The 25,163-nt window shown below is 40.2% G+C and overlaps 1 protein-coding gene across 1 annotated transcript in view; it reads left to right on the top strand.

Moving 5' to 3' along the window:
* The window catches only part of par-6 (partitioning defective protein 6), a 266,845-nt gene that overhangs the window by 195,442 nt on the left and 46,240 nt on the right, over positions 1-25,163 (top strand). The window contains exon 3 of the mRNA XM_067148955.2: positions 14,738-14,865. Within this exon, the coding sequence (XP_067005056.2) occupies positions 14,738-14,865 (128 nt within the window). The remainder of the gene's footprint in view (positions 1-14,737; positions 14,866-25,163) is intronic.

Genomic DNA, 25,163 nt, shown 5'->3' on the forward strand with positions numbered 1-25,163 from the left:
TTCTTGAAGTTAAATTTTACAGATTTATGTGACGCCGTTTCCTCGTGATTGTGTTGCGCAGAGCCATTCAGTATTGCAACCCTGTTGTTCTCTTAACGTGGAATGAACCATAGGCGGCTGATATGTAGTAGCAACTTGTGGCTCCGTGAGGAAAGCAACGGGAAACTACCTCACTCCTCATTTCCCTCGAACGTCTCTTCAGTGACACCTAGGCCATCTGACAGCTGATGGTGCAGCTGTTGAGGATCAAACCAGCCTTCGGGCTGAATATGCAACATATATACATGTTTACCGTGCGACCTATAATAATAGTCAGCGGTGAACATCGCTGACGTAGTTTTTACTGGAGATGGCCATCATTCGTCATTCGGAGAATGAGGGAATGCTCTAAATATCACCGAACTGGAATAAAACATGACACCCGCGGATTATTGATGTTACGTTGCCAGTCATATCCGGTAGATAAAATTAACACTACTTCATAAGCAATGAACTGAATTCGGTGCTTCAGCTGTTACACGGAAAATGTTGAGATTCAGGAAAGTGCGGATGGGTGGCAGCCCTGTGTCCCATTTGAGCTGCTGCTAATGTTGGGAATGATAGGGCTGTCATGAAACCCTCTGATCTGAATTTAAGTTTGAGACACTGCTTTGGTTGCAGACGCGCGGTGTTGCACCAATTTGGATAACACGAGGTGAGCGGGAGAGGCTCCGTGGGAACTGTTCTCACGCCTCCCGACCTTGAAGCGAGGTCACAGGACTCAGCCATGACACCCAACTGAACTCATTAACCTAGAGCAGTCCTCCTTTCTCTCACTACTCACGAGAACGCATCTTTTGTTTATGATTTCATCGGACGCTGTAGGTGCGCATAGATCTCCCAATACCAAGAAAACTGTGTACATGGATGCGGTCCAACCATTCAGATAGATGGCCAAGATCTCAATAAAGTAGAACAGTTCAAGTGGTCAGTGCTGAATGTGACGCCTGTGCGTCCAAACTTTACAGGACTGTTGGCTCTGAATGCTGGCCAGAAACAGACGAGGGTTAGAATGAAACATGAAATTCACTGGTTGATTTTTTTCTTTCAAGCACGAGCAAACACTTCATGTCATAGAGATGCGTATGACCCGGCTAGATCATGTCACCAACCTAGGGGAGTTGCCCCGATCGTAGACAAGATGCGTGAGACTCGACTTGTAATGCGTAGACTAGACGGTAGGGGTCACGCGCAGGCTCGCTTTGCCTGGTGACGTCATCTGGCCCCCACTGCCGGGCTTGCAGTGAACACGACCCATTATAATTGTGTGTGTCTATTAATGATTTACTTGTTTTTTATTTAACAACTTGCTTAATATTTTTCAGTTTTGTCAAATATAATAATTGCCAGTTGTTATGTATAGTTAATTATGTTGTAATTTATTTCAGTATTTTTCGGAACATTACAAGTAATATAACAACACTGTACTTAACACGAACTATTCCAGTAGCTTTCTCAGTACTAAAGCCCCAGGGGCTCTGAACTTTGGAGCGTGGGTTAGCGACCACGGAGTCCTTAGCTGGGTCCTGGCATTGCTTTCACTGACTTGTGCCAGGCTCTTCACTTCCATCAATCCTATCCGACCTCCCTTGGTCAACTCTTGTTATTTTCCGACCCCGACGGTATTAGATTTGCGAATCCTAGGGAGTCTTTCACTTGCACGCCCTTCGTGGCCCTCGTCTTCTTTTGGCCGATACCTTCATTTTTTGAAGTGTCGGACCCCTTCCATTTTTTTCTCTCTGATTAGTGTTATATAGAGGATGGTTCCCCAGTTGTACTTCCTCTTAAAACAATAATCACCACCACCATTCTCAGTACTAAATTATCTTTCGCATCGCAAATAAAGTGTTTACGGTTCGGTTTTCGTATTTTCTATCCATCCAGTGATTTTAGAACGATTTTATATGTAGTTTTGTTTATAAAACTAGTTACTAAAATTAAAGAAATATGATCAATCGCACGGGATGCTTTTTACCGTTGTTTTGGTGGATTGTTGGTGTTAAGTAGTATTGAAAACCCCTAATATTATATTTATGTATAAGTTATTATTTATAAATGTGTATTGGCCGGTGGAATGTTGGTAAAAAGCCCCTGAAGAAACGTCAACCTCTTCCACCATATTAGGGGTCACAATTTTATTGGGGGGGGGGGGCGGAAGAGGCTTCCATAGGCTTAGATTACATAGAAATGTGGTACGGAGAAAACCCTCAGTCAGAAAATGCGATCAAAAGTTCAATATTTAAAAACACCTAATGAATAATCTTAATTATGATTATGGTAGTGAAACTGTATACACATTTACATTATATAGCTACCACACAAAATATTTACACCTAGATTTTTACTTGGTTCTTTTACACTACTTTAAAATCTGTCTATCAAACGACTTTCTTAATTTTTTTCACACTTTCCCTTTTTTTCATCAGGAGTTCGTTTACACCTCTTATGCCTATATTTGTTTGTTTTTCATCCGTATGAACGTTCTGGTTCTAACAAAACATAAAATGACAAAATCCTTAAGATCAGGATAGTTTTTCCTTTAACAACCTGAAAACTCATGGACATTTCTTAATGTAGGTTCCGTGGAAGACACTCAATTCATTTTTCATTCATTTACCCTCCAGGGTTGGTTTTGGACTCGGCGAGGGATCCCACCTCTACCGCCTCAAGGGCAGTGCCCTGGAGTTCCCGACTCCGGGTCGGGCGATACATCTGTGGAGAATGACCAGTACCTCGCCCAGGCGGCCTCACCTGCTATGCTGAACAGGGGCCTTGTGAGGGGATGGGAAGATTGGAAGGGATAAACAAGGAAGAGGGAAAGAAGCGGCCGTGGCGTTAAGTTAGGTACCTTTCCGGCATTTGCCTGGAGGAGAAGTGGGAAATCACGGAAAACCACTTCCAGGATGGTTGAGGTGGGATTCGAACCCACCTCTACTCATTTGTTCTCCCGAGGCTGAGTGGACCCCGTTCCAGCCCTCGTACCACTTTTCAAATTTCATGACAGAGGCGGGAATCGAACCCGGGCCTCCGGATGTGGCAGCTAATCACACTAACCACTAAACCACAGAGGTGGACCATTTTCCATTTTAATAATAGAATTAATACACTCATCCGTGGGCTTCATTAAGTACCCTCTTGAAATGGTTTCAAGCCAATTCCTAGGTGAAGGAGAAATGTTCACGGTTTGGATCCAGGAGAAATAGAAAGAGGGAAGAGGGCGATTAATTACGTTTCTGACAAAACACAATGCTTTATAATATTATATATCCGAGTTGACCGTGCAGTTAGGGTCTCGCGGCTGTGAGCTTGCATCCGGGTGATAGTGGTTTCGAATCCCACTGTCGGCAGCCCTGAGGATGGTTTTCCGTGGTTTCCCCATTTTCACACCAGGCAAATGCTGGGGCTGTACTTTAATTAATGCCATGGCCGCTTCCTTCAAACTCCTAGGCCTTTCCTATCCCATCGTCGCCATAAGACCTATCTGTGTCGGTGCGACGTAAAGCCACCAGCAAAAATATAAGGTGACCGCCTTAGCAATGTCCTCAGTTGACCAGCTTGAGCATCTGCCTTTTACTAAAGCTTGCTGTTGACGTTTAGAAAAAGTACCCTCAAAAACTTTAACATTATTTTTAAATGTTATTATCTCGGTATTAGCTGCACTCATGGGCGCCCGCAAGGCGGGGGGGGGGGAAGCAAGAGGGGGCACTTGCCCCCTCCCCCCTGGAATTCTAAAGATGTTGATGTTCAATTGTTTATTGTCATACCAGATTATTTCATAAACTGAAATTACTGGCAGTCATCTAGCATATGTTATAACTGGAAGTTTCTGTAAACAATTTAATGTTGCTGATGTTGTATTGGTTTTTATATTCAAGAAAATTGTTAATGGGTTCCCCCTGGAAAAGATCCTGCGGGCGCCCATGGCTGCACTAAGACGGTCCTGAAGATCCTTGTTTTGCTGTTTTAAGTCTCAACTTTCTAGTCTAATTATCTCCAATTCTGCAGTTTTCTCATCACAGAAACACTGATGTTTGTTATCTAATTCCTCCCTCAGGATTGCATTATTAACATTTTCTGCTTCAATTGGCGCCTGCGGTTGTAAAATTTGCCGTATCTCCTTGCGATGATTTCGCTTTTGTGTCCTTATTTCACGATCTTTACAGGACTGACTCGCTAAATCATTAGTACTCGGTGACAAATTCAAAGTGATACTGCGTCAGGCCGTAAATCACGTCTAATTGGAAAGTTTAACAACTCACTCTTCAAGTCCCTTATGTAATCCGAGTCGTCGGAGTGTACAGAGCACACACGAGCATTCTCAATAGTAAACGAGTCAGTCCGTTTACAGGCATTAATCAACTTTAATTTAATGCCACTGTTCTTTGGAAAATGATGAAATTCAATGTCTAAGTCCTTCTTGTGTCTAAACCAACGACAGCACAACACACCATGGCACAGCATAGCACAGAAAAATACTCCTACACTGTTGAGAAGTAGACTAATGGCGCACTGCTTCGTCAGGAGGCGTAGCTTGCTACTGTCTAGTCTACTGTCGTACAGACGGCATCGGCCACGTGGTCGGTCCAAGAAGACATGCGCTATGTTCATCTTGTTTCAATAGACTCAGGTGGAGATTGGCTTGCAAAACAGTGGGACAAACGCTAAGATTGGCCTGTGACAGCAAACCTCTAAGGTGCTCTTAGTGCTTTACTAGAAATTTGACATTTATTCGTGACTCTTAAAAAAGTCGATAGGTTTACTCGCATGATTTGTATGTTTTGTCAAGTTTCAGACTCTCCTCGGCTGAAATAACCAAGCAAAGAACACACTAAAGCGGTTCCCCGTTATTCACAAATAGGTTTGCGGAACCTGGCTATAGACAATTTGTCTTGATATTTGCGCACTTGTGTTTCTGACGAACCCTACCGGCGAGAGCTGAAGCAGATGAACATGCAACTAAATTCGCATCCTGTTCTTTATTATTTTCTTGCGAGAACATGCCCTCGACGAAACACGTCCACGGGTTCGCTCTTTGCCACTGTCCTTGATTATGACGAAAAATTTACAACTAAATACGGTTAACTTCCCGTACTCAGAACGCGTAGAAATCTATCTGTGCAGCACTCGCACTGACTGATGAGTTTCAGGCTCGTAGCGTAAATTATTTTTCACGAGAGTTTAACCCTGGTGTAAACAAATAGGCGGAGCACCTTGGCTTTGCACGTGGACATAGATGTAGTTGATTGGAGAAGCAACCGTCGCACTCGCTCGACTGTATGCGAGCTCGAAGAAAAGTAGTACGTCGCAGTAATTAAATTTTATTTTAGTTTATTACATTTAGAGAGTCTGAAAGACTACGTAATCAAATTAAAATATGGTTTTCATATATACCGGTATATTTATGTTTTTCAATAAAACAGTGATTAAATAACGAGATATGAAAGCATAAGGCGTGGGTAATACAGGAAGTCTTCTCATAGTGAGGGAAAGTCCCAAGCTGTAGCGAGGTAGTAGTCAGTTGGCTTAGTTTCATAAGGTACAACGGGTGGAGGGTCGTTTCGGATCTGAAAGGGCGCTGGAGATACTTACAGTGACTCACATAATTATTCGGACACCTTAATTATAGCCTTGGCTACACACCGGCCCTATGGTTCAGAGAAAATATCATACACGCAAACTAGTTTCTGCCAGAACCCAGTTTGACAGATTCAACACGGCGTTGAAATGTGTACTTTTAGAAAGCAGGAGAGAACCAAGTGACCTCGGAAACTCAGAACGCAGTTAACGTGCTCCAACATAATTGTTTGGATACAAGTCAGTTGCCGTGCAGAGGTCGTGTGTAGAAGAGTGTGAACGTAAACATTCAGTGTGTTAGTGCTGTGTACAACGTAAGGGAAAATGGGCCACAGAGGAAGAGAGAGCAGCTAGTAATTTTTCATCACGTTAAAGGTAAAAGTTGTCGTAAAATTGCTGAAATGTTACAAATGAAGAAAAGTGCAGTCTTGTATATTATCAAAAGATTCCGGGAGGAAGATAGGATTGAACATCTACCGCATACGGGACGTCCAAGATTTTTGTCGCTGAGGGAAGAGTCTTATATCATCAAAAAAACGAAAAAGGAACCCAAGTTAAGTGCTCCAAAACTCACTAAGGAGATTGCCGCAGACACCAGAAAGAATGTGCATTCCGAAACAATACGGAGAGTGTTCAGAAGACGTAACTTTCACAACCGTATCGCAAGGAGGCACTTCATAAATAAAGTAAATCGAAGAAAGAGAATGCTGTTTGCCAAAGAGTATGTTAGAGAAGACAATGAGTGGTGGAATGTTATATTTGCTGATGAGAGTTTTTTTGCTAGCGGCTTTACGTCGCACCGACACAGGTCTTATGGCGACGATGGGATAGGAAAGACCTAGGAGTTGGAAGGAAGCGGCCGTGGCCTTAATTAAGGTACAGCCCCAGCATTTGCCTGGTGTGAAAATGGGAAACCACGGAAAACCATCTTCAGGGCTGCCGATAGTGGGATTCGAACCTACTATCTCCCGGATGCAAGCTCACAGCCGCGCGCCTCTACGCGCACGGCCAACTCGCCCGGTTGAGAGTAAATTTAACACATTTCAGTCTGATGGGAGGATAACAGTTTGGCGGCGTCCTAATACTGAACTTCAAGGGAAAAATCTTAAAGCAACTGTGAAGCATGGTGGTGGACATGTAATGGTGTGGGGGTGCATGTCGGCGAATGGAGTTGGTGAATTGGTTTTTATTCAGGGTAAAATGGAGCGCTTTCAATACCTTAGAATACCGAGTGACAATAAGGAAAATAGTGCCGAAAATATGGGGAGTGGTGAGCATTTTAAGTTTTATCAAGATAGAGCCAAAGCATATGCCCTGGAATGTAAGAATGTGGTTGTCGTTTAATTGCCCAAAGGTGCTTCATCCTTCACCTCAATCACCAGACTTGTATTTGATTGAGAATCTTTGGGACAAACTTGATAAAGATATAAGGAAAACAACAATCACATCTAGATAACTGAAAAACCGACTTCAAGAAGAGTGGCAGAAGATATCTTCCGGTTACACCCGAAAATTAGTGGAGAGCATGCCAAGTCGATTCGGAAGTAATTCAGATGACACTAAAGCTGTACCTCAATTCAGGCCACGGCCGCTTCCTTCCCAGTCCTAGCCCTTTCCGGTCCCATCGTCGCCATAAGGCCTATCTGTGTCAGTGCGACGTAAAGCCAATGGCCAAAAAAAAAAAAAAATAATAAAAAGACACTAAAGCCCACCAGATATTGAACATTTAGGGCCATAAGTAAAATGGAAAGCGCCCGAATAATTTTGTGCAACATTGGTTTTCATTTTGATTTCGTTTCTTAATTATTATATTTTCATCGACAGTGCTCATTAGAAGAATGATGGACGTTTAGTTCTTATATCCCTTACGGAAACTTGTATATAATTTATTATATCAGTGCTTTATTATTACTGAAACCACTAATACAAAGGAAACTAATAAATCATGTCTGTACGAATAATTATGCGAGTCACTGGAAGTAACTCGGCAGGCATTCATTGGTCTAGCTCCTTCAGGCAAATGGGAATCAAAATCCAACTAGCATGCATTGCTCAGGTACTGTAAATCTATCATCTTCTGAGGTTCTAGATGAATGCTAGATATAGGTCATCGTTGAAGTTGAATTCCTTGTATTTATCGATGATTTGGTTGCCAATTTGGAGGTGATCAGTAGCTCGAAATGTAGCCTGTTGCTGTGTTTGATTCATATCTAAAATGTTCATAATTCAGCTTTACAAAAGCTTATGAATAGCAGACCTAAAACTAAATGGGCTGTACTTGTTTAGAAGTTTTCTGGAGAAATAGTATGTCAGATACGTTGCGCTGTTCTGGTACATTACCGATTTGTAAGATTTAATTCAATATATTTAGTCGGTTGGCTAACAAGATTATTCGTAGTGACCTTCAGAATTATATTGGTTATACCATCTTCGCGCGGACACGTGTTCAGCGAGGCTATTGGTGGTAGCTGGTAGTCTTGTTCGTTAGTACTGAAATCAGCGAGCTCAACACTGACTGACTTACAGGTTTTCATATTCGTCGGTGGCTGCATTCCTGATGTCATTCCTGGGCTCTGCCCTCTCTCTGTCTGTCTTTCCTGCCGGTCAGTGATCGTGAAGTCCTGTCTGACACCGTAGTTTCCCTGGAAATGTTGGCCATCTAATGCGGTGGGGGAGCGTGGGACAGAGAACGACGGAAGAAACTCGTTAAAAACAGTGTAGGAGATAAATTCAAGACAGCACCAAAATATTGCTCTTTCCTGGGACATTGTAAATGTCTTGCACCTCAATCACTTCATAAAGTCCCATTTTCACATCAGGCAAATGCTGGGGCTGTTCCTTAATTCTTAATTAAGGCCACGGCTGCTTCCTTCCCACTCCTAGCCCTTTCCTATCATATCGCCATGAGACTTATATGTGTCGGTGCGAAGTAAAACAGGTTGTAAATCAGGTGAAAAAAATGAAATGGCATATGACTTTTAGTGCCGGGAGTCTCCGAGGACAAGTTCGGCTCGCCAGATGCAGGTCTTTTGATTTGACACCCATAGGCGACCTGCACGTCGTGATGAGGATTAATTGATGCTGAAGACAACACATACACCCAGCCCCCGTGGCAGCGAAATTAACCAATTATGGTTAAAATTCCCGACCCTGCCGGGAATCGAACCCGGGACCCCTGTGACCAAAGGCCAGCACGCTAGCTATTTACCAATGGAGCTGGACTGTAAATCAGGTAAATCTACCCTTTTAAGGGTCAGTGGACTGGCCCTAATCTAAGGTCTGAATTGTATGTATTTACTCCCAGATTTCAGGCAAGAGTTAGTTGCTCTGTTTGTTTAGAAACATGAGCTGTGTTGACCGTGTCTCACAAAGCCGGATTCCAGTTCGGTTGAGTCACCTTTCGAGAACGAGAAGTTCGAAGCTTTGTGGGAGTAAAGTATTTCAAAATGTCGCTATGCCGCGTAATGTGACATTTACCTTCATGGCTGGCTAGTCGTGCGGCGGCTTTAATTAGTGTTCTTGTAGCAAATGTAATGTAAGGAGTACGGGTTCGAGTCTCTGTATTTCCTTAAAATATCTTGCACAGTTAATTTCTTTTCCAACTGTACATTTACACCGGTTTGTTTTCAGTCCAACTTTGCTTTACGAGAGTGAAAACTGGGGGGACTAAGATAAGATAGACCGGGCGACTTGGCCGTGCGCGGCTGTGAGCTTGCATCCGGGAGATAGTAGGTTCGAATCCCACTATCGGCAGCCCTGAAGATGGTTTTCCGTGGTTTCCCATTTTCACACCAGGCAAATGCTGGGGCTGTACCTTAAGGCCACGGTCGCTTCCTTCCAACTCTTAGGCCTTTCCTATCCCATCGTCGCCATAAGACCTATCTGTGTCGGTGCGACGTAAAGCCCCTAGCAAAAAAAAAAAGATAAGATAGAATTAACAGACATGAAAGTGCCTAGAATAATTTCTGGTACAAACACGTGGGAACAATGGCAGGAGGATACTCGGGATGATTCGATGGATGAAGGTGTACGCATAACTGGTTTCGGCGGAGGGGTCATGTGAGGCGAATAGTGGACTCTGTTGTGGGGGGGGGGGGGGTAAGACAAGTAGAGGGAGACCAAGTTCTAACGATTTAAAGATACACGAGGCCATACAACTAGAGGATTATGGCGGCAGAAAGGCATAACATTGTATGATGAAGGTGTCTGTGCGTGGCTTTGATAGTGATAGGACAGTAGCGGCAAAATACGGGGGACAGACAGACAACCAACTTAACTGCGATAATAATTGTTCTTCTGAGATTTTCGTCCAATTCTGTTCGATAAGACCAATTAAACCAAAATTTTTGTGCTATCAAATACTGTACGCGCTTCTTCCTGTGGCGCTGGAAACTCTGCTAGCTGCGTCGAATGACATTTTACTGTAAATATATATTTTTTAATATTTAAAGGACTTAAAGGGAAGAATTACGTAATATACAACAGTGTTTGTACTTTTTTTTTTACGTAATTCATCGAAAACCTGCGATGTTAAACCACTAGGAAAAAATAAAATATTTATACAGGCCTTCAAAGTACGGCAAAGTAATTGAGATTTAATATGCTGAAAGTCAGGTAAATCACTTTTGGTTTGCAGAAAAGTCGGTGAATTTAACGTGTAGTTTTTACCGAACTGTCATGAAGATGAATAGTCAGTCTCTGTTGTTTACTTCTCTTTTTCTGTAGATTTTTACCATATTCTTGTTGCCTATTTAGTTTGTAAAACTCTTTTAATGTCGTTAGAATAACTCATTTTTGCTTTTCTTGTTTCTTATTTCAATATCTTTAATATTTCCTTTAAAAAAGAGTAAGAAGCGAGTTAGCACAGTGTTGGAATGTGCAGGTCCATTTCATTAAACATGTAAGCGTATATTTTAAAACCTGTAGTTGCAGATAATTTTGGCGGATGTGCGGCAATATTCAAGCGCGTTCAACACATTTTGTTTACCAAACTTTCATTGGATTATATCCTAAGATTTAAAACATTTCTTGTTAATACAGACATTGCCGATTACCTTGTTTTACACATTACACACTGCAAATAAGGACAACAAAGTTTTGATTTAAAGATTGAAAACCAACGTGGAACGGAAGAAATACGCTCACAGCAGAAAACATTCCTTAAGCGAGTTACGAAAAGGCAGCAAAATGTGTATGTTCTTAAAGAAATATATTGTTTCTGCCTGTAAAATTTGTGCCATCAAAAAATTAAAATTAGTTTTTTAAATTGTTTACAATTTTGTTTTACTACTACTACTACTACTACTATTTGCGCGTCAATTTCGACGTTCCGCTGTACTCGACGAGATGGTATATTTGGACGTTGGTTTTCAGTTTTTAAATCAAAACTTTGTTGTCCTTATTTGCAGTGTGTAATGTGTAAAACAAGGTAATCGACTATGTATTAATAAGAAAGGTTTTAAATCTTAGGATATAATCCAAAGAAAGTTTGATATAAAAACAAAATGTGTTGAACACCGGAGATCTTTTACATGTAGACACCGCACGACATAAATGGATTCTTTACCTCTGACAGAGACTGATTTGTGTAATATCAACGATTTTACATTCAGGTCTGAGAGTGCAAAGAAATTAAAATACTAGTCTTAAGAAGGGTCTGCATTCTTTTCAGGGCAATTGATACGAATCGCATATTCTTCTTTTTAATCCAATTTAAGTCTAAGTCAGCTTTAAATCATGTTTCATTTTATTAGGCGTCAGTTCTATATTTCACCGTTGTTAATACTGACAACCCAGTTAAAACTTTAAGACCACAAGGGTTTCCAAGAAAAACCGAAACTGAAAACAAGGAAGGCGTGGATATGGTGTTCACTTGGCCAAAACGACATGAATGAATGAATAATTTCTAATAATTGAAAATATCCACCCCGACCTGCAGCCTCCCTTGCAGTTACACTACGTTTTAGTATTCATTGCTTTAGGGAGTTTACCACTACTTTGTGGGCTTGCTTTATTTATTTTATTGCTTCCTTAACTTACAGGGCTATGTAAAAACTTATCAAAATAATAAACTAAAAAATAAGGAAATTATACCGTGAAGCTTTGAAAACCTAATAAAATGAAGCATGATGTAAAGTTAGAGTTAAATTGGACTAAAAAGATGAATACGCAATTCAAATCAATGGTCCTGAAAATGAAAATCATGCATACAAATGATTCCTTAAAATATTAGATTTCTTTAGCACAGCTGTAGGTATGGACTGACTTCGAATTTTCTGCAGAAGGAATCCATTATTTTGTTGAGTTTGCGTCATTGATTCAAACAGGATGGAGGTGGCGTAGCAGCTGTGCACCTTGAGCAATCAAGGCAGCATTCACAGTTACGTCCTACGGCACGTACGTGAAGGGATGTTTCAGCATTCTCTCCGTGTACACGGCGCTTTGCTTAGGTCTTATAGGTACATCATGGAAAAGTGGCCGGTATTTTTAAGTTGAGGCCTCACGTACTAGGGACGTCGTGAGTGCAAAATCGCCCGTACGGTATTGATAAAGAATATATGCGAAGGAACGATCACTGGAAGATGATGGTGCCACTCGTCTCCGCTAGAGTTGATAGTTGACCGTACACCTGGTCATGTTCATGTAACCCAAACCAAATACAGTAGAGACAATACGCGACACTTCCGGAGTTAGCCTTCTTAAAATGGGAGACAAGTCGCAAGTAGCGCTACTAGTGGTTTGACCTGAAAATTCGCGCTAAATTCAAATATCAATGGAAATGTATATACGCAAATGGATAAATGAATTACGTCTAGAAAGAGTGTTACTAAGATATTAACTTCAAAGTTGCTAAAGCAATTCTGGATAAATGAATGAAGAATTATTTAACAGGTTATTATTTAAAGACTAAAATTATACATATAATCAAGATGTGAAATGTACTGGTGTGAAAGGACTTGATCTTTAATTTATGCATTACTTGTTTAGCTTGATTGATTGATTGATTGACAACAAAAATATTGGCACATTCCGTACACGCATGATTCAATGAATTTACATTTAAGAGCTGGACAATTTTCCTTTTAACTTGAAGCCTACTGACAGAAAACAAATCTATAAATTTAGCCTCAAAAACATTCAAACTTTCCCTGTAAGCAATACTTGCCATAATGCCATTACATTAGGGTAAAGCAAATTTACATCATTATATTGTTTCAACAAAATATGTACATTTCTTAAATCGCCCATATTTTCTTCAGTGCTTGACAACGCATTACGGCATTCCAAATGGGGTAACTTGGAACACAACCACCCACACTCATATGCATATGTATTTTTCTGAATGAAATCAGACCCACAGATCACACCTACAACACAACAGTATTGAAGGTTAACTGCTGCACTATACAATAAAATATGCGTATTATATTTTAAGCCAGTTAAGATATGATTCGAGCAGGTCAGAAGATTATGAAGTACTATAAAAATCTCTTTGCCACTGGAAGAATATATGCAAACACAATATTACTTACATTTTTTTTGTCACCAGGGGAACGAAAGAAAGACCGCGCATTCTTCTCTACTCCATAGTTACTGCAGCCAAACACAGCACATACCTATCCCCTCATGTTGAGAGGAGATATCAAGGAATGACACATGCTACTATTTAATTGTCAACTCACTGAAAATGCATAAATAACACCAAAAACTTCACACACAAATACACGTGCTCTTATGACAGAATCAGGAGTTCTCAGGTCAGTCCGCTAGAGAGAGCTCTAATAGCTGTCCCTCAATATTTCGCTGAGTGCCGCGTATTGTCTCTACTGTATTTGTCCAAACTTGACGGGGCGTGATTCGCTCAGTGGTTTAGCTGCTGGCCGAGGTTCGAATGCCGGTCAATCGTAGCGTCTGAGTGGCTCCAGTAAACCCAGGTATGACTGGGATAAGCTGAACTAAACGATCAACATTTATCTTCAGAAATTGCTTGTGTTCGGTTATACATGTCCTCTCCTCCGCCGCATCTTCTACCTTCCCTCTTTTCAATGTCTGTTTTTCATATAAAACTTGAAGCTTTGAAGCCCTCCACTGTCTCTAGTAAATACCTTTCTTGATTTCCTCAAGGGAACTTGTGTGTGACAGAATTCGAGAACTCTACATTGTTGTGCACAACCGACGAGCACGATTGTATTTATTAGCAAGCTGATGGTGTTCGCTTTGTTCTTTTTTCGAGAATCTTGCGTCCAGGTTTTGTTGGGTTTGTTAGCAAATTGGTGATTCGACCAGTGTTCTGATAGCTCATATCTCGTGTGATGACCATTTCCCCATGAGCTCTTTCTGTTTCAATTACACTTTTATTCTGAGAATGTGGCCATAGAATTTCAATCACCTCTTCCTCAAAGTGTCTGAGATCTTTCAGAATGTTGATATATAGTAGCTCGTCCACATTCCCCCTGAGGAGACTTGGACAAAGATTTTCCTTTGGGTTTTCCTTTCTTGCTTTTCTTTTTTAGTTTGTGACTTGTACGGCTCAGATTTAGATGGCCCCCAAAAAACTATAAAATGACCTAAAACTCCTCAAACCGAGCTTGATAGCTGTAGTCGCTTAAGTGCAGCCAGTATACAGTATTCGGCAGATAGTGGGTTCGAGCCCCACTGTCGGCAGCCCTGAAGATGGTTTTCCTTGGTTTCCTATTTTCACACCAGGCAAATGCTGGGGCTGTATCTTAATTAAGGCCATGGCCGCTTCCTTCCCACTCCTAGCCCTTTCCTGTCCCATCATCGCCATAAGACCATTCTGTGTTTGTGTGATGTAAAAAAAATGGCATGTCATTAAAATGTGATTTACGTCCGATTATCATAGTTTCACTTACACAATTAATTATTATTTTCATTAGTAATGCAGTAAACACCTTCATTAATGTTGATTTACGTAAGTGGTTTATAACCGTTAATTACTATATAAGAAATGGGAAAGTTCAGATATAATATTTTATGTAGCTATTGTTATGTGGTATTTATTTTATTTTATTTATTTATTTATCTAGTTATTTATTAGGGTCTTGTTCAGTGTCTAGTGTTAAGTGGTACATGGATTTAATGCACTTCTCTCTTTTCTTTACAGGAGAAAGTTTAGAAGAGCTGAATGGTTATGGAACATATAAACCCCGTAACCTTATTTCTTCTATTTTGGGCACCCCTGGTCGTCCAAAGTCACATCTTTGCATATCAAATCCCCATGACTTCAGACAGGTGAGTTTGGCTTAGTTTTACAGGTTGCTGTGGATTGTTTGCTGTTTTGTGTACCACTGTTCTTCTTCATATCAAGAATAAATTCCTAGTTTTAAGAGATCTTTTCTCTACAAAGTTCTCTGCATTAACTCCCTAATTATGGTTACATTTTTATGTTATGCAGAGGTGTATTAGTAACATGTCCAGTACCGGGCGAGTTAGGCACGACGAACTGTGAGCTTGTGTCCGGGAGATAGTGTGTCGGCAGCCCTGATACGTGGTTTCCCATTTTCACGCCAGGCAAATGCTGGGGGTGTACCTTAATTCAGGCCACGGTCACTTCCTTCCCACTCCTAGCCCTTCCCTATCCCATCCTCACCATAGGACTTGTCTGTGTTGGTGCGACGTAAAGCCAACTATTAAAAAAAAAAGTCCAGCTCCAAATATTCTGGCCCGCATTTGATCGATCAATCAATACTGATCTGCATTTAGGGTAGCTGCCCAGGTGGAAATTTATTGAACATCACCCTTGGTAAGTTATTCCAGTCCCTAACTCCCCTTCCTATAAACGAATATTGGCCACAATTTGTCCTCTTGAATTCCAACTTTATCTTCATATTGTGATCTTTCCTACTTTTAAAGACACTGCTCAAACTTATTAGTCTTCTAATGTCTCCACTGACAACTTGGAAGAACTAGTGTTAGGTTTAATGGTCCACCCAATCAATACACTTCACTTTACAAGTGAAAACTATTTAATATAAAAATATATTAAACATTCTTTCGAACATGTTTCGTCTCATTTGAGACTTCTTCAGCCATAATGTCTCATAGCAGATTACAATGCTCATTGTTGCTGTTTAATAATTTAAAAATGGAAGAACCCATGTCCTTTATGAACTGTTTGAGAATATACTAAAGACAAAATATATACACTATTCACATAAAATTGTTCATCACTTCTTGCAGCAAAAAAAAAAATGTCCTTCAATGTTAAAATTTGAATGACATTATTTCTTGAAAATGTGACATGCAGTGCTAGTAGCTGGTACCTTCCATGATGGAAACCCAACAGTGTTATTGCTGTTATGTGGTTCAGCAGTTTAATTTGTTTTGTAACTAAGTTTCATCTTTGTAATATTTTGTTGTTGAGTTTGTATAAATGCCTGAAATTACAGGTGATAAACTCCCTTATTGTTGTACCATACTTTTGATCCACCTTGCTTCCCCTCTGGTTATTTCCCTTTTCCTAGGTCCTAACCTGGTACCTTCTCAACACTCCATTCCTCCACCAGCACAGTTTACAACTGCAGGGTGGTTGTTGGTGCAACACATCTTCCCAATGCATCCCAAGTCGGGGGGGGAACGGACAGACCAGACCATTCTCTGTACATCCTCTCGTTCCAAGAGCTCCTCCATCTGCACTGTTTGATTGTCTATATAAAAAAAATTGTAACGACCGTGTGTCTGTACATTGACTATTTTGGTGAAATTTCCATACAATTATTCGTTTCAGGTGTAATAATAACCATCTGCATAATTTTTAGCTTTGGTGTCTGTTTTATTACATAAAATAAATTTCATCGTAAAAATCTGTATTGTCGTACGTATACTTTTAGGTTAAGTCAATATTCCACCTTTACAATACCATAAGTCAAGCTTGTTGTTAAAGTTCTTTGCCCGAATGCTGCATGTCAATGGCACCCTCAAGAAGAACTTCAAGCTTGACTGTATCGTCTCGTGTATGATTTTAATTTTGTTCATCAACAGCTTTTGAATGTTTGTACTTGGAACAATCTGGAACATACTCGCTATTTTGGTTGACGTGTTCGGCAACCCGATTTATTTTAATGTGTTGTTCTGTCCTTGTCTTTTTTGTGCTTTTTCTTAAATATCTTACGGCTCATGATGTCTACAAGTTAGACGAAACATGTCCCGTCATAGTTAATAATGTTGTTTAAATAAATAGACAATAAACTTATGGTATTGTAAAGGTGGAATATTGACTTAACCTAAAAGTATTGGTGTGTCTTTGTCGGTTTGTCTGTCCTTCTATAACTTGAAAACTAGTGGATATATTTCCACCAAATTTCATATTTAGAATCCGCCTGTGCTTGGGTAGGTTTTAGCGCAAATATTGTTTATAAATCCCTGAACTGAGTGGGGATTTTTACAAAACCAAAACTGTGATTTTGCACTCCCTCAAAGTATACACAACCAAACTTAATGGAAATCTACATGCCTTAATGAAAATTAATTTATAAACTTTTTTTTCTCATGTGCATCATTTTGATAACAGGAATAAGGGAGATATCATTAACAGACCGTTTTTCGGTACAAGTCTCAGCGGACTTAAAGCAAGAGGTGGTGCGTGTAAAGCGTGTTTCTTACAACTTGAAAACTACTGAAGATATTTGAACCAAACTATATTTAGCATCCACCTGTCCAAGGGTAGGTTTTAAGGTCCCTACCATTTCAAATTCCCGGAATGGACTGGGGTTTTATAGGGAACCGAAATGGTGATTTTACTCTCCCACAATATATAAAGTACAAGACCAACCTGACTGGAAATCGATCAAACTTTTTGGAAATCCAATTCTAATTTCTTTTCCTCATGCGCATTTTTCAACAGGAGGATTAATAAGGGAGATAACATGAAAGGTGGGTTTTTCAGGCTACGTCTAGCGGACATAGCCCAAAAGGTGTTATATGTAGAGCAGATTCCTTATCTATCTACATAAATCATATCGTAATGACCGTGTGTCTGTGCATTGACTATTTTGGCAAAATTTTCGTACAGCTTTCCGTTTAAGGGGTAATCATGACCATCTGCATATTTTTTGGCTATAGTTTCCTGGAAGTCCAAAATTTTACCCCCCTCGCCCAAAATCAAGATTGCCTCACAATCTGCCACACGAGCTGAAAAATTGAAATTAAGCAAAATTATACGTTTTACCTATGGAAAACTTCCAAGATCATTAAATATTTCACTTTTTATGCTGAAGAATTTCGAAATATAGGCAATTTAATGACGGTGCAGACCTTTGTTTCGAGGTATTTCGCGGCTAAACAGTAAGTCCTATCACAAAACCGATGGCACAATCTCCGTTCAATTTCGAGTGATCTACAACTTTGGTCCTGTGATATTTTGTCGTCTCTCTCTCTCTCTCTCTCTCCTTTATAGGGTAGATTTGGCTGTATATTTCAATTGTTCCTAAATTTTGTGCTTTTTACATGTTTAAAAGTAATAAACTTCATTGTTAGGTTCCGTATTGAGTTGAGACTATGCTTAAAGTAAATACAAAATTTTAATATTCCACCTTCTCAATACTAAAAAAATCATTTGATGTTTTTACAAAAACATTACAATGATGTTAAAAGGGTACTAGTTTCGGTCCACTGTGGACCATCATCAGCCTAGCCAAATTACAACAGTAAAAGACATAGTGATAAAAATAGTATGGAGAAATGAGAGAGGATCTAGGAGAAATGAGAGAGGATCTAGAAGGATGGGATGGTGGTGGAATGACAGGTAAAAGTGAAAAAACCGTATTTGCGAATAATGATAAAAGTAACAGAAATGTTCACAATGACAAGTAAAATCTTGTGAAGTCACGTAAAAACTCTTGATGAGATAGTCTTTGGTTGGCAGTTGCTCCTCTGTTGCATGATTGACATATATAACTACGTATATGCTTCTAGAAAGTTGTAGATGTAAGTTCCACTTTTGCGTAGAGGGAAGAATTGTCCGATGAGACTAGCACCAGATTAAAATTGACAAAGTTGAACCTGTTCTATGGTGGAATTAAAGGCTTTCTGTGTTGAACAGAAGTAGTCTCAGTTCAATCGGGACCCCAATGAACCTGGGGAAAGAAGATAGTATTAACACGGGTAATCGGATAGAGAACAAGCGAGGCACCGGAAAATATAAACGATGACTCACCTTGCGCTGCGTGGAACAAACTTGCTGGATTGAATGCAACTTACGGAGTGAGCGTGGCGCGGAGTAGATCAGCAGGAAAGGGGTAGGTGAATACGGAGGGGAGGAATGACGTAAGTGGTGGAGGGTGGGAGGGATGGGAAAGGTTCAAGGCGGGGTGGACGGGAGAGTAAGTGAAGGTGTTTGTACTGTCGGGGGACCCTTAATTGACTTAAAGAAAGAATTTTGAACGACCGATTTGTTTTTTCTGTAATAAGTAATGAAAAGGTCAAATAAAATATTGGGTTTCTCAGTTATTTCGTTAAGGATATAGTTGGCATTAAAGTATTGATCTAAATGAATGTAAAAGTTCTCTATTATATTGAGTAGAGGTCCTTTCTTAGCTATTTTGAGAATGTCCATGTCTGTTTCAATATTTGTGAATTTGTGGTTATAGTCGACCATATGTTGGCCGATAGCTGAAAATTTGTTGTATCTGACTGCATTGACATGTTCTAAATATCTAATGTTGAAGCTCCGGCCGGTTTGCCCCACATAAGAAATATTAGAGCATGTATTACATTTAATCCTGTAGACGCCTGATTTTGTGTACCTATTTATTTTATTAATATGTGATGTGTTATGTAAGATTTGTGTGTTGTTGTTGTTGGTTTTAAAGGCTATTTTCATACCTTTTTTCTTTAAAACATTGGTGATCTTGTGAATTCCATTGACGTAAGTGAAGATGGAAAAAGAGTCATGTTTAGGTGGTTCTTTTTTAAGTGTGGTCTTGGGGCGAAATTTATGTTTGTTAATGATGTTTTCTATGAAATGGCTATTGAAGCCATTGAATCTGGCGATGTAGCGGATAGTATTCAATTCGGTATGAAGATCTAATTTATTCATAGGAACGTTGAATGCTCTATGTACAAGACTGTTATATGTTGCTTTTTTGTGGGGGAGGGGGTGAGCTGAATCTTGTCGAATTGTGACGGCCAATTGGGTGGGCTTTCTGTAGATCTTGTAGGTTAAAGATTCCTGTTGTTTAGTGATCATAATATCCAGAAAATTGATTTTTTGATCTACTTCTAACTCCAATGTGAATTTAGTATGCGGATCGATGTTATTAAGTGTTTGGAGTGTGGTGTGAGCATCTTCCAAGTTCTCGTTGATAACTACTAGGACATCGTCGACGTACCTAGCCCAAAGGAGAACATTGTCCAATTTATTGTCCACTTACGTCATTCCTCCCCTCCGTATTCACCTACCCCTTTCCTGCTGATCTACTCCGCGCCACGCTCACTCCGTAAGTTGCATTCAATCCAGCAAATTTGTTCCACGCAGCGCAAGGTGAGTCATCGTTTATATTTTCCGGTGCCTCGCTTGTTCTCTATCCGATTACCCGTGTTAATACTATCTTCTTTCCCCAGGTTCATTGGGGTCCCGATTGAACTGAGACTAAAGATAAAAATTTCATTGTTCCGTATTGAAATTATTGATGTTAAAAATTAAATAACTGGAAAGGAGGTTCAACCTATTCAATACTCAAAAGAAAGAAACGTAGCAATCACATTTCTATTTGAATGGGACCGGTTTCGACCTTAGTCTAGGTCATCATCAGCCATAAAAAACATGTAAAATGTTTAAGAATGTTGTAGGTCAGTTTTTCACTCTGTTAGGCACAAAGACACGACATCACATTATGTTCTGCACAAAGTCACAACATTAACAATCAACTTGCGAAGATCAAAAAGGCTTGAATTCGCAGACGAACAGATCTGTAGAAGAAAGCCGCCAGCTCCCGGTGACTACGCGACACACTCAAGGTCACGCGCTGCGGCCAAACACCAAAGTAGAGTGGGGAACGTTTCGAAGGTCCAGAACCTGTCACGGCTGCGGGAAGCCAAGTACGTATATAAAAATATACGATGCCAATTAGTATAACCGAATGAGCACACGTACTTGGCTTCCCGCAGCCGTGACAGGTTCTGGACCTTCGAAACGTTCCCCACTCTACTTTGGTGTTTGGCCGCAGCGCGTGACCTTGAGTGTGTCGCGTAGTCACCGGGAGCTGGCGGCTTTCTTCTACAGATCTGTTCGTCTGCGAATTCAAGCCTTTTTGATCTTCGCAAGTTGATTGTTAATGTTGTGACTTTGTGCAGAACATAATGTGATGTCGTGTCTTTGTGCCTAACAGAGTGAAAAACTGACCTACAACATTCTTAAACATTTTACATGTTTTTTATGGCTGATGATGACCTAGACTAAGGTCGAAACCGGTCCCATTCAAATAGAAATGTGATTGCTACGTTTCTTTCTTTTGAGTATTGAATAGGTTGAACCTCCTTTCCAGTTATTTAATTTTTAACATGAACTGAGACTACTTCTGTTCAACACAGAAAGCCTTTAATTCCACCATAGAACAGGTTCAACTTTGTCGATTTTAATCTGGTGCTAGTCTCATCGGACAATTCTTCCCTCTACGCAAAAGTGGAACTTACATCTACAACTTTCTAGAAGCATATACGTAGTTATATATGTCAATCGTGCAACAGAGGAGCAACTGCCAACCAAAGACTATCTCATCAAGAGTTTTTACGTGACTTCACAAGATTTTACTTGTCATTGTGAACATTTCTGTTACTTTTATCATTATTCGCAAATACGGTTTTTTCACTTTTACCTGTCATTCCACCACCATCCCATCCTTCTAGATCCTCTCTCATTTCTCCATACTATTTTTATCACTATGTCTTTTACTGTTGTAATTTGGCTAGGCTGATGATGGTCCACAGTGGACCGAAACTAGTACCCTTTTAACGTCATTGTAATGTTTTTGTAAAAACATCAAATTATTTTTTTAGTATTGAGAAGGTGGAATATTAAAATTTTGTATTTACTTTAAGCATTTTACATGTTTGTTACTCAGATTGACACACGCATAAGAAAGATAGTCATCTAATTTGGCACGCACATTGACACAACCAATGGTTATATGCGAACCAAATTTCATGATTCTAGCTTCCACATAACTATGTGAAATGATAAAAATGTACCCAAATTTCACCCCATTCAAATATCGTAACTCAATCGAACCCATAAATATGTGAGATACGAGAAAATGTTTTTTAACACCAAACATGTAGAGCGATAAAAGGGACGTCTGAGGGTGCAAACAGTTTGTTGGTATGATGTACCATTTAGGAGCAGTAAATCTCAAAATGAAGGTTTGCACTTACAAACGTGCTCATGCTTATCTGTCATATAAATATAATCGTAACGACCGTCTGTCTGTACACTGACTATTTTGGCGGAATTTCCGTACAGTTGTCCGGTTCAGTTGTAATATGTAATGACCATCTGCATATTTCTTAGCTTTGGTGTCTGTTTGTCGGTTTGATTGTATGAGTTTTTATAACTTGAAAACTACTGAATATATTTCTACCAAACTTGATATTTAGAATCCACCTGTCCTTGTGTAGGTTTTAGGGCCAATGTTATTTCTGAATACATAAATTTAGTGGGGGTTTATCCAAAACCGGAACCATGATTTTGCACTTCCTCGAAATGTGCACATCCGAAATCAATCGAAATCTACAATCCTTAATGGAAATCCATTTCTAAAACTTTTTTCTCATGTGAATTTTTCGACAGGAGGATTAAGTGAGATATCATGAACGATTGGTTTTGCAAGTTAAGTCCAGCGGACGCAGCCAAAAGGTGTTTTACGTGGAGCATATTCTTAATCTATCTATATAAATAAGATCGTAATGACTGTGTGTGCCTGTACATCGACTATTTTGGTGAAATTTTCGTACAGCTACCCGTTTGAGGGGTAATAAAGATCATCTGGATATTTTTTGGTTTCATTTCCTGAAAGTCCTCATTTTTACTCCCCTCACCCAAAATCTAGATTGCAGTATAATCTGCCAGATGAGCAAGAAAATTGAAATTTTTATACGTTTCAGCCTATAACAGATGAAAAACTTCCAAGATCTTTAAATTTTTCATTTTTTATCCCCGAAGAATATCGAAATATGGAGGTAATTTTAATGATGGTGCAGACCTTCGTTTTGATGTATTTCGTGGGATAAACGGGAAGTCCTACCACATAATGGATGGCACAATCTTCATTGAATTAGTAGTGATCTTCAACCTTGGTCTTATGACTTTTTGTCATATCTGTATCGCTTATACATTAGATTCGTCACAATTTCTCGATTTTTAAGTAAATTTGGACTTTTTACCTGCATAATTCATACTTTCAATCACTTACAGGAAAGATAGTATCATCAAACTCTACACGAACATTGGCCCACCCAGTACCCATATGTGAGCCAAATGCTATGTCAAATAATTACCCGAAAAGTAATGCAATGTAAGATAATCTTACACAAATTTCGACCTATTCAACATTTCTGACTCACTCTGACCCATGAATAGATGAGATGCGAGCAAATATCATAGGACCAGCCATTTAGATCTCTAAATTATGCGCCTTATGGTACAATCCTTTATCAAAATGATGTACCGTTTAGCAGCAGTTAATCTGTAAATGAAGGTCTGCAATATTGTAAACATGCATATACTTTCGTATATCCATCTATATATATTCATTGATGTCGATTTGTAGCGATCGAGAAAGGGTGTGTCTGCTATTTTAATCGGTACTCCCTACACTGACTTTGACTGGCAGTAGGAATGGGGTCCTTCTTCAACTCCTGTGTAACTGGCATTAGTAAGGAGGGCCTACCATTGTAATGAATAATTCACTTCTCGATTTGTCTTGCAGAAGGCAAGGGAGCATGCAGTTTTTTCCAAAAGTCTGGCTCTAGGCCAGGGTGCCCGCCATTATAAACAAATGTTCCAATCTAAAATGTGACTAGCATTAGGCATAGTGGCCTGCTATTTTCATTGAAACTCGCTAATTCTGTGTGACTGGCGGTAAGCTGGTCCTCAGCAGGAAAAAGGGTCTCTCATTATAATGATAACTGCACAACTCAATTTTGACAGGTAGTAGGGAAGTTGCCTGCTATTATAATAAAAACTCCTCAACTGTAATCTGTCTGAAATTAGGAAAGGGGCCTGCTATTGTAACTAAAACTCCCCAAATCGATTGTGACTGCGCAGTAGGCAATGGGGCCTGCAATTATAATGTAACCTTTCCAACTCAATTGTGAATGGCAGTAGGGAAGTGAGCCTGCCATTGTCATCACAACTCCGTAATCCACACTTTACATTGGAAACAACGTATGGGGACCTCCCCATGCTATTTCTCGGATAAGGCTAAGAGACATGCAATTTTAAAATAATATCATTTACTGCACGCACAGTATTTACTTCAATATCCGTATACAATGTAGAATACCGTAGCGAAACACGGGTACATTTGCTAGTCATCCATAAAAATGAAGTCTGGCCCGAATGCACCCCTGAAAAGACATACATGGGGAAGGAGTACACTGCCACAATTACGTTGAGCGGTGAGTGCACCACGGTCAAAAATTTGGAGGTCGGGATGCCCATGCAACATTAGGCTTCCCTACACAATAACACTTGGACTACCGAAACAATCATGTTCTGCAATGTTCTGGGCAGCATTACTTGTTCGCACCTCTCGCCAGATGAGGGTGCGTCTAGAAGCACTACTCAGACTAAATCTGCTCTCATCCGAGAAGAACACGCTACCCCACTCCTTGTGGATCCAGTGCTCTTGGCACCACATTACAAATGGCGCCACCGATTTGCAGGTGTCAACAGAACGTAGCACAATGTTCGTTGGGCAAACAGACCACCCCCATGCGATCGCCGTGTCACTGTGAAGCGTGAGATTGGGTGCCTTGCAGTCCTGGTAAACATGGTTACAATTACACCCGCTGTTTCACATGGGTCCCTTCTTGCCTGTTGCACAATGTAGCGGTCATCTGCTGCTGTAGTTGACCGTGGTCAACCACCTCCTCTTCTTCGAGCAGCAGTGCCTGTGGTTCAGAATGCTCCCTATGCACGTGAAACAATGTTGTGAGCACTTGAATTAGGCTTGTCACACTTCGTCCCTTTTCCTGTTTCCCGATGATTCTTCCCTGTGTGAAGTCATCCAAATGCTGTGCACCACAGTGCACCTTACCAGCTCGCTGATTGACACACAGGGTCTTGTCCCGTTTCTTCAACTACCTCGTGTTGCGGGGCCGAACCTATTTGCCTCTATAGTTGCAATGACCTCACGCCAGCTTTCTGTGCATGTGCGAGAGACCTCTGGCAACGTGCTCCAGCTCTTTCATTCATTTCCACTGAGTAATTAACATATTATGTTACTCTATCAGTCTCGTCCATAAGTTTTGCCCAGCAGTGTATTTGTTCATTACATCAAAAACAGACGTTCGTTTAGAAAAAACATCTACAG

Source organism: Anabrus simplex, chromosome 6, assembly GCF_040414725.1.
Source record: "Anabrus simplex isolate iqAnaSimp1 chromosome 6, ASM4041472v1, whole genome shotgun sequence".
In the NCBI taxonomy this organism is placed as follows: Eukaryota; Metazoa; Arthropoda; class Insecta; order Orthoptera; family Tettigoniidae; genus Anabrus; species Anabrus simplex.